Raw genomic sequence first — 17,782 nt, 5'->3', positions numbered from 1 at the left:
TAAATTCCTATGACTTAAAATTTTATTAACGCTTGTATTTTGCACATGCCCAACAAAACTTCATTTTTTTTTTAAATGGCAGCCTTTATTTTAAATATCATTTTCGGATTGATCGGTTTTAAAATAAAATATTTGATAAATTTTTTGAAAGTCCCTCCGTTTTGTAGAATCAGAAGTAGTCAAATCAACTTTTTAATATTAAATAATTGAACATTTATTTTACTTCAAATTGCGTGTATTTTTTTTTTCAATCAGAATTATAATTAGGCATCTATTAAAATAATAAGAGTCTTTCTATGATTGTTATCTACCTATTTATTGAATAACTTGTTGAATAGTGTCAGTTATTTGTTATTCGAGGAAATTTATTTAATTAATCATTATAGAAAAAACACATAAACTTAGTTAAATGCCAAATGCTAAAAATTTTAATCCCTCACAACTGAGTGGTATACAGCGCATACACATAATTCATTTGACTATACTGATGGTGTGTTTGTTTAAATGTAAATAGGTAATCTATAAGTAATTTTCTTATTTAAAAAAAGAAGAGATTTCATAACTTGTAATCTGATGGAAACTGCGTGTTCCGATTTCAAATTCCTAATCAGTGGCCACTTGGAAATTAAGGGGTATTTTTTGTACGGCATCCGGAAATTGTTTTTGCATACGATCGTTCGTTTACATTATATATAAATATATTTATATTGACATATTACCGTAATCTGCTACCTATTTTATACGGGATATAGTACTTACGAAGCTCATAGATATACCCGAATCTTTGGTCATGTAGACATTTTTCGCACTTATTAAATACAATGCAGGTACGATTATATTCGTAAGTATAACCATTAACTACCATTAACCGTAACGCCGGACCGACGAACACAACGAGTGTATAACCCGTCAAGATAGTAATATATAGCTATAGATATTATAATATATGTATTATATAAACCAGGTTAAGATATTAGCAGTTGAGGCTTATTATCAACACAAATCGTTGGCCGTAGCCATTTTCCTCCAAAACCGAGATACCGTTTTCCTCCACTGTCCATTTTCCTCCAAAAAAATAAAAAATAATTCTTGTCCGTTTTCCTCCAATAAATAAAATAATAAAATAGTTAATAAAAATATGGATACATGCAATTATACATAGCCAAAAAAAAATGTAATTGTCAGGTATTATGTTTAATACAAATAAAATAGTTTTTCTCACTCAATGGTGTAATCATAATAATCGTTGACAACTAATACACAATATAACATATATAAGTACATACGTATATATACATATATGCCCGTATGTTATATGTATAGACCGGTATCTTTATTAGGCTTAACTGATATAGATAGCTGATATCAAGATGTAATCATCAACCGATAAGTGCAAATTGTGATCCGAGCTTTACTCTATCTTTTTAAAACGGGACTTAATACTACAACTAAAATATTGGAGGGAAATAGACATAAATTTAATCAAAAATAATATGGGGGGAAATAGAAACCAAACTTATTTTGTGGACAGTGGAGGAAAAAGGTATCTCGATTTTGGAGGAAAATGCAACCACCCAAATCGGTGATGATAACCATGATGTGGGCAACTAGTATCTATCTAATCTGACTACATTTAGATTTTTTTTTTAAATGTATTGTTATTGATGCATAGTAATAAATAATAATGAATACTATAATAGGATTTAAATTTTGAATTATGTAAAATTATTTAGCAATTTCGTTTAATTCCACATAAATTGTCTTAAACAAATTAATACAAGTACTTTTAACGAATAAGTTTTATGCCCTATTTCTTTTTATAATACATTAACCAAAATAATTATACAACACTAAAAAAAATATCGATAAACAATTTAAAAATCGTAATTTTCCTTAAATAATAATGAATATAATTATACAAATAATATTTATATTAATAATAATAATAATAATAATAATAATAATAATAATAATAATAATAATGATAATGATAATAATAATAATATAAATATTAATAATGATAATAATAATAGTAATAAATTATACGAATAGAAACGATCTGAAACCTACATAATTTTAATACCTAAAAATTAAACATTCACATAATTTATTGTTCAACTCTATTTTTTTTTTAAACATTTAATATTATAATCTTATTTTAAGTTCAACTACTTATATTCGTTCGGATTAAGTCTGCTTAAGTACGATATTATTTACAATCTAGAAATAAAATTCCAAGTGATATACACCGATTACATGCCCACCCAGTTAACGTTCACCGATAAATACAAACACATATTCGTCAACATAATAACAATAATCATCATTATTAAAATAATAATTATTATTACTACTACTAGTATTATTATCATTATTATTCTAATAACGTTGGCAAACAACTGCACACTGCAGTACCTATACATATACAATACAATCGAGATAGTATAGGTAGGCGTATACCTGTAATTATTATAACACAGTGTTATTACAATACAACCTATAGAGGTAAGTACACAACGGCGATGATTAAAAATATCAACAAGTTCGATAAGCTCACTACACATTCGTAAAAATTAAAATTCGAGTAACAGTTATACCTATTAAAATATTATAACGAATACATTTCGTTCACCGATAATAATAGCACTGGTATTAAGGTAAAATTAAAATTAAAATTAAACGATTTCTATCTGTACATTCAAAGGTGTAACGGTATGATAAGCGCGCATAATTAAAAATCGGCAAAACTTAAAACAAAACTTTTATAATAAAAATACATAATAATATTCTAATTTGTAAAATTAAAATTAAATTGTGTTTAAAAAATTAAATAATGAAAAATGTTTTATCGTCTTTCAGACGTGATTCAAACTTACAATCTATTATATATAAAATTATACAAAGTATGTATAACGTCCGATTTCATTGTGCCCACAGTTTTTGGGTTTCTTAATAAGAACATACTATTTTGATAATAAAGTTATACCCGTTGAATATTTCATATTTTCGATTTACTCGACATGTTTTCACCGATCGTTTCACAGAGACGAACAGCTCTCGATCGAATAATTCGTATCGACAGGTGTCTGGATCAGTTGTTTTGAGTTCTCGTTGATGATCGTCTCCTCTCGTTTTTTGTCGATTTTCCTCTGTTTGGCTCGTCTGTTTTGAAACCATATTTTCACCTGTAATTTAATACATTTCAAAATAATAATATAACTATTGAACATATTATTATTTATTATAATTGGTGGTGGGGGGAGGGGGGGGGGTTGTAATGGCCGGGCATATTAAGGCGTCGGTTGCGACGCACACCGTCACCGGTTCGAATCCCGATCATGGGCGGCATCGCTAACAGACAGTTCACGCTGTCTGGAAAGAGAGGCCACCGCCCTCCACCCGAGCATGGCAGAAATCTATGGGTGCCCATTCGACATTTTTCCAAAAACATCCACGAGTTCCAAAAACCAACAGTTCCTTCCCCACAGTTCAGGATGACACGAAAAAAAAAAATTAAATTAAGCACGACTACTGAAATTTATATGGATATAAGTTAACCAGTAAAATATTATACAAGAAATAACCCAAGAAATAAAAAAATAAATAATAACCTCATACCAAAGTACATTGCAGTATAAGTATGTGTGTGTGATGTATAATATTTAAGCGATATCTTATTATATTTTTTAACAACATTTAAAAATGTTTATAACAATATTATATTAGCTGCATGAAGTAGGAATTTAGAAGAACTCAGTAGGTACGCAAAATGTGTTAACTGTTAATACAGATAATATTCTTGCAAACAATATGTATATACATCCACTTCACTTATCTAAACTTTAAACAATTATAGCAGTTATCACAGTTGAATTTAGTTGTAATCAATTTCAAATGAAATTGTTGTATGAAATATATCATATTTACATAATTCTATTTAAAAATAATATTTAATATCTACATCTATATTTGCAGAGAATGATATTTCTTTCTAGGAATAAAAAAAAGCATATATACCAAGTAATATCTACTTATTAGTTGTATTCTGATAACATTTATTATTTATATTTAAATTAATAAAAATTATTATTATATTATATTTATAAATTTAGTATCGAACAGTTATAATTAGGGCTAGGATTTATATGCAATAAAAAATTGTAAAATATGTATTTTATTTACCAAAATATGCAAAAACAAATTTTTATTATTATTTATTATAATTCATAATATTTTATTACTTATTATTAGCTCATATTATTACATTAAATATTAGTTTAATTAGACGTAACTTGGCACTTTCACTTTGAACTTTCGGCATACTGGACACTGTTATTAAAACCATTCAAATTATTAAGTACCTATAAACGTCTGCACGTTTACGCAACACACGACGTGCCAATAAAATTTTTCTGTTCTATCTTACTGTATAACAATGTGTAAGTAATTCTACCAGTCGTCCGACCAACGATAAGGTAACGAACGGATATTATCTGACATAAGATAAAATAGGTAGTACCTATTTACGCTAAATATTTACGAAAATTCAACAGATAAACCAAAAACTCTCGGTTTCGCGAAGTACAATTTAAAATTAACAATACTTATAAAAATTAAAAATGTCAGTTAAAAAATATAGAATTCTAAAAAAATCTATGAATATGCAATTATATGCATTATGTCCAAAATATGCAAAAATATGCAAAAAAAAAAATTGGTCCGATTTAAACGAGAATAAGCCAAATCGTGGACAAATCTGACAACCAATCAATTTGGACTAAAGGAAAAAAACATGCAAATGCATATTAATCCTAGCCCTAGTTATAATGTTATAATACCCTAAAACTTTAAATTATAGATTTAACATATTGTATAAAAAGTTACGAATTGTATGTCCTCTCACAGTTTTATATTTATATTTCTTATAAGCACCTAACATATTATATTTTCCTTCCTAGAACTATTATGGGAGAAATATGCCTAATATTAACTATCACACGTGGTCATATATTATATATGTCCATTGGTATCTAATAACTTTGATATTACTTTAGATTTTCAATATTGGTTTTGCATCTCATGAAAAAATGTGAAATGACGCCCCTGCGCTGCCGTTTAATTTTTTTAAATTTAATATACGAGTATAACATAAAGAAATAAGTTCATAAGACGTTTAACTTACTTGTCTTTCAGACAGGCTCAGCATTTTGGACAGCTCGGTTTTTCTTGTAATCGTGATGTATCGGTTAAAGTGGAATTCCTTCTCGAGTTCTAGGCGCTGCAAATCGGTGTATACGACCCTGTACTTATCTTTGGTGCGTGTTCTACCTGCATGGGAAAAAGAAAAATTATTTATTAAGTCCACAGGTTCAACGAATTGAAGTTTTAACAACTACGTGCGAGTTTATTAATTTACACAAGAGCTGTTGCTGTGAAATAAATATGATAAATTAGTGGCAATTTCCGCGGCACGGGTGTGCATAAGTACTATGTGACATTTTTATTGTCTATACAATCGCTTAATGTGGTTAGGTAACACGGCAAGGTAAACATAAACATCAACATACAATTTAATTGATCCATCTTCTGAGACTTTTAATTATTGTTTTATAGATATTTTATTGATCGTCTATAAAAAAAAGATAAAAATAATTGAAATTAATTTATAAATCATGGTGATTTATTTTAAGACACAACGTGGGCACATAGGTATGGTAAATAAAATATGAGTACGACTAATCGTAATACGTTTTATCGCGTCATCATCGTTGTGGGTAACGTGAATTCGTTTCATTTAATTTATATCAGGTATATTTTTATTTTTGTTTTTATTCTGAAAATGTACACCATTGGTCAAACGCGTTTGGCGCACTATAACAACTTTATGACAACCAGTACAACAGTAGGTACTATTAGTTCTTAAATATCAATACTTTACAATATTATAACATTTATAACACAGTTTTTTAATTATATTATAATATTATGACACATAATAATTATGTATATAGGTACATCGACGTATTTATATATGCAATAAATGTGTCTGAAAATTATGGGCCTTATTGAAGAATGAACTATAAGCTTGTAGAAGTCGTGAATTATAAGTTTTCGTTTGAGCAATTTATTATACATTTATTTTCGAATATCTTGAAATATCTATAGCTAGGCATCTCACAATGACTATATTATATTGTTATTATGTTATACATATTGTTGAATTCAAACGTGTTATTATTTCTGCAGATGCGATGGTCGCCGTGGATTGTGTACATAATTATTATGTAAAGCTATAATTTACTTGAGAAGCAATACCTACATTATATAAGTGTAACACATTGAGTTTCTTGTTTTATTTAGATAATTTAAAATCCATAACAAACAAACATGATCAGTCATCAGTAGATCACGAATACGACCACACTATAAAATTGTATCGTATACTAATAATATAGATACCTATATAATATGTATAATGTATTAAAGGCATTACTATATCGCGTTAAGTCGGTGTACTTAATCACTGCAGCAGCGAACGTTATTAATGTAATATGTACCCACATATGTATTATATGAATACGCTTCGTTTAGTATTATTAGTATCATAACACATATTTTAATAGGTAATGAAAATTATTTGGTAAAAAATAAAATAAAATGTATGTTAAAGCGTTTCCAAGTAAGTATAGGTACCCATAGTCATGTAAAACTTATTGCAGGTGCATATAATTTAACAAGTACACTATTTGCACAACTGTTGTATAGCGTATAGTGATGTCACAATTCATCTTTTTTAGAGTAATTATTCCTATATTCATAGGTAACTACATCCCGGATTAAAATGCATCCTATTACCATACAAATATGCTCTTAAAAATGAATTTTATCAAAAAAATGACCTTCTAAATGACACAATAAAGGGTGTCCCGTTAGGATTTACCCATTGTGATGTCTCACGAAATAATGGAGATATTAAAATTCTGGTTTTGTAATAAGACTCACAGGGATAAGAACTACAATTATTTCATTTTTGAATTTATTTTAATGTTTTGGTAAAAAATTTAAAAAATATGTTTTATTTAATTATTTCCAAAAAAATTAAAGATAGCCATTTTGTAGTTTATTTGTTTTTTGTTTTTGAAAATATTGACGTTTCAACATTTTATTTTCATTAATTTCCTGATTTTTAATATTTTTTCTAGTTTTGAAGTAATAAAATATGATTATAACTATAAGATGCATTGAAAGTGTTTGGTTAGGTTAGGATTTTAAATTACGGTGTTAAAAAAATCAGGAAATTAATGAAAACAAAATGTTGAAACTTCAATATTTTCAGAAAAATAAACTACAAAATGGGAATAGTCAATTTTATTGGACTGAAATTGATGGCGGTGCTATAATGTTGACGCGCATGTTTTGGGGTAATATTTTTCATTCTAAACATACCAAAATTAATATAATGGGCTAAATTTAAATAGTATATTGAATAAATATATGCATAAAAACTAATAAAATGAGTCATTTTAAATGAACCAATAAATCTAAAAATGCGCGAAAAATGAAAAAACGTCGAAATATGCAAAAATTACGAAATAAACTTTTTAATTTTAAAAATCTCGTTACATGGAACGAATTATGTATTTGGAAAGCATTGTATAAAATCAACTAAAAAAGTATGCACTGGGCATTGAAATCCGGACTCTATTTATAACTTTTGACTTGAATGTAATAATTTAAATGTAAATGACAATATAATTAATTTTAATACTGTATATGGTGTCATCTAAAATGTTATGATTAATTGTATAATTATAATAGGTAATATTAACATTCTTAATTACAAATTGTAATGAATAATATTTTAAAAACTTTATGTTATGTCAATTTTTCAAGGTAAATCGTATTTAACAAAACAGTTTTAAATTAATAGATTGGCGGGTAGTTTTAATAGGTGCCTCTACTGTGGTTCATAAAGTTCATGACGCCATTTTGTTGCAGTGCATATATTTATTCCATTATTCCTGTATAGAAGAATTATCTGTATGAAATACATAATATATAAATTTAAAAATATTTAGAAATCACATCGCTTGCATATAGATTGAATACAAAAATCATTCAAATCGTTCAGAAATTATAAAAAATAAAATATCATTATATATATATATAGACATCTAATTACAGAGCGACCGATAGAAAACAGAAAGTCACGGTTGACCACCATATACATATATATGTATATACATGCATGTGTGTATATGTGAGTTATGTGTTTGTGTGTATATGCTGTATATTGCATAGTGTATATCTATATGTAGATAGGTATACATAGTACATACCTACAAAATTTTGCTGAACGAAATTCATGTAAATAATATATAATATATTGTTACATAATATTATATTTTATATTCATATATATAATATATTGTTACATAATATTATATTTTATATTCATATATATAATATATTTTATGTACCTATAGGTATATTTAGATACCTAAAGCAACGGTGGAACAAATTAAGTAAAAAACGACCACGTAAGCTACACGAAGATACTCTTCGGTCGGTTATCTCGTTCAGTCTATTCGTGCATGTGTGCTTTGTGGTTTTAACATTTTTTTCACCTTTTCATACACATATACAATGTACAGCTAGGTATACATGCGCACACATGCACACACACACATACAGAATATACACATGTTTGACTTGTTCTTTGTGCGCGTTTGTACCTATATATATGTACAACGACAACTGATAGGATAAGGTTTTTGTAATTCCAAAACGTTATCTCGGGCCGCTCGAGGTTTTTCAAATAAGCCGCCAAGCCACTCGAGATAATCCACAGACATACATCACACACTGCAGCAACGGGTACCTATACCTATACAGCGAAGAAAATAACGGCGACGAGCAAAGATACGATTAATTATACTCAATATATAGTATACCACGCGCGCTGGTGTGCACCCATTTATGGGTATGCGATGACAAAAAAAGGAACGGATTTAAAAATGCTCTAAAAAACAAGAAAAATCCTTTAAAAAAATACGAATGCATTCATAGAATTTAAAAAAATAAATGCAATAAAGTGCTCTTAAAATTATTTTTAACATTGAAAAAATTTGTTTTTCTATTATATAGATTCTTTTTCTTATTAATTGTTAGTATATGATTTAATTATTCGTCTTCTATATATTTACCCAGAAAATCGGTAGAAGTACGTAAATAATATTTTATTTTATTCTTTTAGAAAGAATTTTAGTTTAACTTTTATCCATTCCTTTACAAAAGTGACTTAAAAACATAAAAATGCATAATAAATGTCAAAAAATACTCTAAAAAGTAAAAAATTCTTAAAAGAATTCTGTAAAGAACAGTGACATTTTTTAATTCCTTGAAGTATGAAATGAACTTTATACTTAGAAAGCAATGTTTTCGTACATTCAGAACAAAATTTAATTTGAGTTCAAATCTGTTTCCTAGTGAAGTCGTAAACACGATTGCCGGCACCGCTGTGTATAGATAATATTATATACATAAAAGGTACACGCCGCAACCGCGACGGTGATACCTAGGTATTAGTTGATAACAATATGTCCTACAAATATCTATACGTTACTCGGAGTCTACACAGGTATTATGATGAATCATTATAATACATATATATATATATAATATATACATACCAACTACTTATTGGTAGCTATATAATTTATAAGTAAACAATATTCGGAAACGATCTAGTTTCCCGAGGACATGAGCGTTCGTGCGTATATCTACACAGCTGCAGCAGGTCATATATAATAGGTAAGTTTGCGATTGACGAAAAAAATTAATCGACGCCAAATCAGTATAATTTAGAATTCCTTCCGCGACCGCCGCGTACAGGATATCTAAACCTGGATTCACAATATCATATCGATATAATATTATTTATACACAAATATGTATACATATAATATACCTATTACATTATATTGATGCGAATAATTCTGGTGATATTATGTGTGTTGGGAGAATGTATTCGCTTATTATAATATACATAGAAATTATAATAATACGATTACACGACGGGTAGGTATATTGTTATTATTACCAAAGCGCATCGTATAATAATGGGTCGACGCGGTTTTCTTTTACCTTCTCGTTTAACGATTGTCCGACAAACCGCTGTGGCGTGCGGGACGAGAGAACGCCATTGGCCAAGTAACAATATGGCAGCCGATATGTACGACTCTATGTGAACAGGTGAACCGCACGCGCGTTAAGTGCGTACACGACGTTGAAATAATATATGTAATATACGCACTTCAACTAAATATATAATATACACGAGTACCGTATATACCTATATATTCATATATGCAATTATGGTTATGCATGTATTAAATATTATTATATGTATATAATACGAGTATATAAATAATATTATGTAAAGGACTTATACAGGGTGATCCATTTAAGTGGGGGTACACTAATTATCTCGAAAACTATCAACTTTTTTTTTTAACTTTAAGGTTAGGTATGAATGAATTTACGTATTAACATTTTTATTTTTCGTTGATCGGTTTATGAAATACGCAGCTCCTCAAAGTATTGGTGGTTTTTACTATTTTTCTAATAGGTAGATAATATTGTAAAGACTACAGGGTCTAAAAGCTAGTGATAAATTCCATATCGCTGAATTCAAAATAATAAAATAAATCCAATTAGTCTAATTAGTCGATAAGTTAATAAATGATTAGAGTTCAAAGTACAATAGTAATCTTTAAATAATTGGAAAAATAGTAAAACCACCAATACTTTGAGGAATTGTACCTCACAAACCAATAAATGAAATATAAAAATGTTAACACGTAAATACACGAAAAAAATGATTTTAATAATTCATGATATTTTAATTATACCTATGTTACCATTTGAAAATCAAAAGTTGATAGTGGTTTCATCAATAATTAATATAATGGTCAAAAAAAAATTAAAATATTGTACGGTTTTAGAAAAACATGACCCTAAAGGTTTAAAAAAAAAGTTAATACGCTTCGTGATAATTAGTTTATCCGCTTAAATGGATCATCCTGCAATATATAGGCACATGTGTATGTATACTCTTAATATATACACACACATCGTAAGTGTGGTAATACAGTCCACAATACTATAATATTTTTACACTCTATATACCTACAATATTATTTGATTTGAAGCGCTCGTTATTATTTAATTTGTGCACGCGTATTAGTTTATCGCGAAGAAATAAGCCATAAAATATAGATTTATACAATATTATTATGTTGTACGAGACGATTAATAATAACGCACTATCTCATCGTGCCCTAATCTTGCTGGAACATCCCCTCCGCTCCACCATCACCACCACCAGTCACCTATATACATACAAGTCGGTTCGAGTCTCTGGGACTCGATAAACTATACCTTCGCATCAACATCGTCACAGCATAATTTTATGTAATATTACAACGCGCGTTGCGACTACGTCGGTGGGATTTGTTTGTTGTTGTTGTAATTTTTTTTTTTTTTTTAATAAACGTGCTATTGTTTCAACACAGCTGTCACGTCGGAAAACAGAATAGACATATATATATATATATATATATATATATATATATATACCAAACTACAACTGTTGTGCGCGTGGGGAACATTATTATAGCGGCCCGACCGACAAGTACACATAATATTATTATTATTATTATTATAACGACTCTCGGGGGATCGGTTTGTTCGGTCGGTGTACACCACCCGCTGCACCGCGCCGCGTTTTGCGGGACAAGGACGACACATCGACGACGAGACGACGACGACGACTAAAACGACTACATCGTTCACGACAATCAAAGGCCCAAATTGCAGTGGTGGTGGTGTGTGACGATGGTGCGGGTATGCGCCGCAGACGTCCGTCCGGAGGACGATAAATCAAATCCGAGTACGACTGCGTAGCGTTCGTATATATTATATATATATATATATATAGTATATATGTGCGTTATGCGTATAAGAGATTTAATTCGAAATTCAACGAGTACACAGATAAAAATGTTACAGTTTCACGCACGATGTTTCTTTTTTTTACGCCAAACTATATATTATACATCTTGTGATCGTGTGTACGCACAGCGATCTCGTGTACACGTGTATTATATACAATATGTGAATTGACATGATAAACACGTTAATGACTGTTAAAGGTGTATCCGAAGTCTGCTGTTTATCGATAAATGAGGCAGTTTCTGTGTCACATCCCGCGATAATATTTAAAAAAATTAAATTAAGAATACTACATCGCACAGAGGTATTTTAAGAGCATATTCAGTTAAAAAAAGGTTGATCACCCACCCACTCAATTTTTTATTTATAAAAAAAATATTTTCACTTATTAATCACCTCACTCCGAGTTAACCATAGAAAACAAACGTCTACTGTATGTAGCAATTATAAAACCGATCTGGATATATGGCATTCAATTGTGGGGTTGTGCCAGTAAGTCTAACATCGATGTAATACAACGCTGTCAAAATATTGCACTTAGGACCATCACTGCAGCCTACCGGTTCGAAAGAAACAATGCAATTCACCGTGATATGATGCTGCCTACAATAGCAGACGAAATCCAAAGGTTTGCTCGCAAACACGAGACGAGGCTAGATCACCATGTCAATCCATTGGCCATTCAATTATTAGATAACTCCAAGGATATCCGACGTCTTAAGCGTCTGAAACCATACGACTTAGTTTAAGATTTTAGATTAAGGCAGGAGACACTTCATTGGAAGTGACTCCATCAACGTGTAATATACATATATATTTTATGTCAAGTATGTAAAATATGTGTAATTGTCAAACATATTTATAAAGACCTTTGGGTCGTTTAAATAATAAAGCCCCAGGGCATTATAAAAAAAAAAAAAAAAAACTTATTAATCAGCGTGCGTATTTCAAGGAAATCAATTATTATAGACTATATACTTTATAGTATAAATTTATGAACTTCCCTGTGACACCTGCAATACACCCGCACCCTTTGACAACACAATATGCAGTTGCATTACTAGCTAGCCTGTCTGGGCGCCACTGAAAACAAATACTACCTACCTATATAACAACGCGTTCAGAATGCGAATAAATAATAATGCATTGTATGCAAAAAAACAAATCTTATTCATCTTATTTGCAAAAATAGATAATATACAATTAATTACTATATATAGAGAAAAATATACAATATTTTAATAATTTTTAACGTGGGAATAAATTCAGGAGATAATCGAGTAAATCGGACATAGTAATATCAGGATATCACAAGCAAATAGTTTTTTAGGACGAATATGATTTATGCCTTTGCACGAGTGTCGTCATAAAACCATAACTGTGAAACTAGGATAGACAGTAATGGAGAGAAAATAAAACTGGATGCTATTGAATATTGAGATGCGTGTTATGATAAAATGCATAAAAATCAATGGGCGAAAAGAATAACGCACTACAGAAGGTATTGAATAGAATAAAAGGAAAACTATATCTTGGGCATGGTATCAAAATTATAAGAGATACATTGATTGGGTATCAATTGCAACTAGCCAAACGAAAAGCGTCATATATAGAATGTAACGAAAAATACAATCTGAAAAGAAGACGAAAGACGGAGTAAATTAAACACATCATAATGATACGATAAAATTAAGAATATCCAGAATGACTTAAAGAAAATAAGTTACAGCATCGAAGCAGAACTGCATAAAACCAATCAAATTATTGAAGATACGAAAATGAGATAATAACAACATTTATTGAATAATTTGTAAATTTGTCCACTCAAATATTTTGTAAGCGCTTACACTTTCGAATAAGAGTTTCAATTTTTTAATGCAACCGCAGACAAAATGCCCATTAAATATATTCTGACACTCAGTTTATTAGATCACTGAGCAAAAAATAAGTATATATTATCGAAATTAAAACTTTTGGACATCATACCGATAAAATTGACATAACCATAGATAACGTCGTAATCTTTTCGAAACGTATAACTTTGTTGGCGAATATAATATTATGTAATAGCTAATCAATAACCTTCAATAACGGAGTACTTATTTTTTATAATATATCAATAATAAATGTTAATCTTATTACAACGACGATTGACAATGGAAAAATATCGGAGACTCTTATTTTTGTACTCGTCATCACACTGCAGCTGTGTGTAAATAATATAATATAATAAATAAATACCTACACATTGTTGTCGAGGCATATATTGCAAACATCGCGATCAAACGTTATAAACTGCAAAAAATATGTACTGTCGAAACATCGATATATTTATATAATACATTAATATCGACTATAGGTACCCGTGTAGGTACGCATCGTCGAGTTTATCGCCAACGACCAAGGTATATAACATAATATAAATAGTCTCTCATCGGATGTAAATAATATTATAATACAATAATTATTGCTCTCCGACATTATAGCTCACATTTATCGGCCATCAAGTCGTTTTAATGGCCCTTCGGGTGTACACACTACATTATTATATGGGTACGCGTACCGCCGCCGTCTTCGTTTCCGATGAAAAGAATAAAAGTAACATTCCGCTGCGACGTGAAACCTTTTGTTGATGACGGTGATGTCTCCATTGGAATAAGGACATAAAAATGGAAAAAATTGAACTGAAACCGTCAGAACGTGTACAAGTATAATATAATGTGCAGTGTACAGCTATCAAATTTATAGTTACGACGTGTTACGATGACTGCTGGCAGTGAGTACGAAGTATGGTAGGAGGCGGAGTGGAGGGCGAGTGGGAAATGTTTAATGCAATAAAATAAAATTAAATAATGTGGTCGGTTGTTATTTTTTCGCCGCCTCGTCGTGCGCTCAGCACGGCGAAAGGGTTTTTCTTGATGGTTTTTAATAGCCGCGCATCGCGTTTCCACCGTCCTGAGCAATAAAATCCGTTCAAGCGATGTCCAGACCGCCGAAACCGGTATAAACACCAATAAAATAATAAGTATTAAACGTTACCTAGTGGTTTAAATAAAAACCGATAAATTACAAAAATTACTCTTGGGCGCACGTTTGTACGATAAGAGCGGTGTATTATATAGGTATATATTATTATATAGTATAATAATATTCTTTTTGAACTCGGCCGGCCGATCTGCTGCTGCGCGTCGGCGTGTAAGACATGTATACTTACCTATACATACTATTATGTAGGCATATATACCTAACAATAATTATTACCTAAATAAAAAATAAAAAATATGCATCAACGATTTCGAAATATAATCCGCGATGAAAATTAGTAATATTATATTATATTATAATAAGATTTGAAATATATATATATACTTATATCTGTATATTATAATACGTTGCTTCGTCTGCTGTGTGACAGATGTGCTCGCAGAATACAGCGCAGGTATATCATATCATACGTATGCTGTTTACACTCATTTTTTAATCGCGTGTATACCTAATTCTCGACATCAAAAAACACGACACGAAAGACGGATACGAAAAGTCGGAAAATATTTGTTTCAAATAGTAAATAATGCGCACTGCATCCGTTTCTCTCTCTCTGTACATATATATATATATATATCTTATACGTATATGTTTTCGTGCTGTTCATATAACATTATCAAAAATTTAAATATTTGATATGCGCATGACACTATCTTTGTAAAAATGCATTTCGTTTGTCTGACTAAAAAATAAGTCATAACACTCTATACAGACTTACGCGTAGGTGTATATAACCGTAATAGCGGTTTCCGTATACTTGAATATAATATAATATACCTATATAGTTTCTATTTAATGTATATTTACGTTGCATATAACATTAGGACAAAATTTGAGTTGATATATTTATGGACTCATGGTAGATATATAGAGTGGTACTATAGAGAGCGTTTCAAATATAAAATCCATCAACGAATTTGAAACATTTAAATACGACTTGTATGTTTTAAAAAATTAAATTAATTTTAATTTAAATGAATAATTTTCTCATGTTAATTATATATATATACCCAGAAAAAAAATAACAATGTAAATATCTATTAATACTTTAATTAGTCAACATAATTTTTAACGTGGGAAGGTACATTTAAAAAAAAAGTTGTTCAGAGTAGTTGATTTAGAAAATAAAATGACAGTATTTATGTAACACAAAACAATAAGTATACGTAAGTAAGAAAATGGAAATTTACATTTACATTAGGTACGTTATGTAACATGAAAGTACCTATAGAAATTACTAAAAAACAAATGGAATAATAAGACTAACCTTGAAATACTAAATACTTCCTTTATGTTACGAAGAAAAACAAATATTGTTACTTCCTATTAATAACTATAATATGCTTGTAAGGGTATAAAACTCTTAGGTGCTATGAATCTATGAACTAGAAATTAAAAATTCAATAAAATAATGACCAAACATAACAAAAATATATTAACACAACGCCACTACATGAAATAAATCGTGTATGTTTCATGTCAAATGTTTTAAATTAATATTAAAAAAAGTCACTACAGATCGGTATATTCATAATATATGAAAAACTTAATAATTTAAAATGCAAACGACCTGAGCTGTATTTTTGGTTTTTATTTTTTTCAGATTATCATATTTTAATTGTTATTGATCACAATTCTTTCACACCAGTTTTCTAAATCATTACAATTCTCTAATACTTGCTCTCTCATTAAGACAATATGCTAGGAAATTCTCTGAGAAAGCTCAAGAAAAATGGCCCGTTTATAAAAAAACGCAGTCAAAAGATTACTAGTGAGAGCTGGGTGATTTCAGTAAACTTGTACAATGTACATCATACAGCCATCATTGTAATTATTATATCATTTATATGGTATTATAATATATACTCATTAATTATTGTGAATAAATCTAAAGGTAGTATATTTCTAATAAATGTATAACAAAATATATCTCATATTGGTCAAACAATTGTTTTTATATCTCTATGTATTCCATGCTAAAAAGTATAGTTAGCTCATTTTTTGGAGTAAAACCAAACCAAAATCAACTAAGACTTCAATAAATCAGTTTTGTTAAAATATACTTTTGCTTTTGAACAATTCAGTAAATCCCATATTAAAAAAATACAAAATAAAAACCAACAATTATCACTTGTATCATTAATATCTGAAGAATTATGCAAATAGCCTTTAAAAAGTAAAAACTAAATTGAAGGCTAACGATAATGACGTATGAATTGGAGTATGATTAACCACCAAGGTATTTTTTACAACTATCATATTGAAATATTACAACTTACAAGTAGGTAAAAATTATAAAAATTATAAAATTACTGCCGTCACGCATTGATCAAATAAAAATATATCCATACTATACGATATACGTAGTCAGTAAAATATACAAATACGAGTAGGCACCTAAGATGGTCATAATAATAATAGATAATTAGGTATGATACTGTTGATACTATATACCAGTTTATCCATTTAACATGAAACACTTATTATTAACTATTAATGTTTTTGAAAATATTCCTTTTTTAATATTCCTTCTTATATTTGATTATTTACTATATTTATTTTAAAGTTTTAAATGACGACATATTTTTAATTTTATGTTCCGAAAAATAACATATTATTCGAAGTGTTTCTATCAAAAAAATTAAATTTTTCACAAATAGGTAGTTTGTTATTAATTATTAGTATTTATAGTTTAGATGAGCGATATAGTGGAACAACAATA

At 29.2% G+C, this 17,782-nt stretch overlaps 1 protein-coding gene across 1 annotated transcript in view; it reads right to left on the bottom strand.

Annotated features, from left to right (window-relative positions):
• Nucleotides 1-2,443: 2,443 nt before the first annotated feature.
• Nucleotides 2,444-17,782, bottom strand: part of LOC107165945 (uncharacterized) — a 40,899-nt gene continuing 25,560 nt past the window's right edge. Inside the window, exons 2-3 of the mRNA XM_015514397.2 lie at nt 5,183-5,328; nt 2,444-3,185 (exon numbers count right to left, since the gene is read on the bottom strand). Coding sequence (XP_015369883.2) covers nt 3,039-3,185; nt 5,183-5,328 — 293 coding nt within the window. The 3' untranslated portion in view covers nt 2,444-3,038. The remainder of the gene's footprint in view (nt 3,186-5,182; nt 5,329-17,782) is intronic.

This window comes from Diuraphis noxia, unplaced genomic scaffold, assembly GCF_037042655.1.
Source record: "Diuraphis noxia isolate RWA-SAM2 unplaced genomic scaffold, SU_Dnox_SAM2 contig0004, whole genome shotgun sequence".
NCBI classification, from domain to species: Eukaryota; Metazoa; Arthropoda; class Insecta; order Hemiptera; family Aphididae; genus Diuraphis; species Diuraphis noxia.
This window is presented reverse-complemented; position numbering and strand designations above follow the sequence as displayed.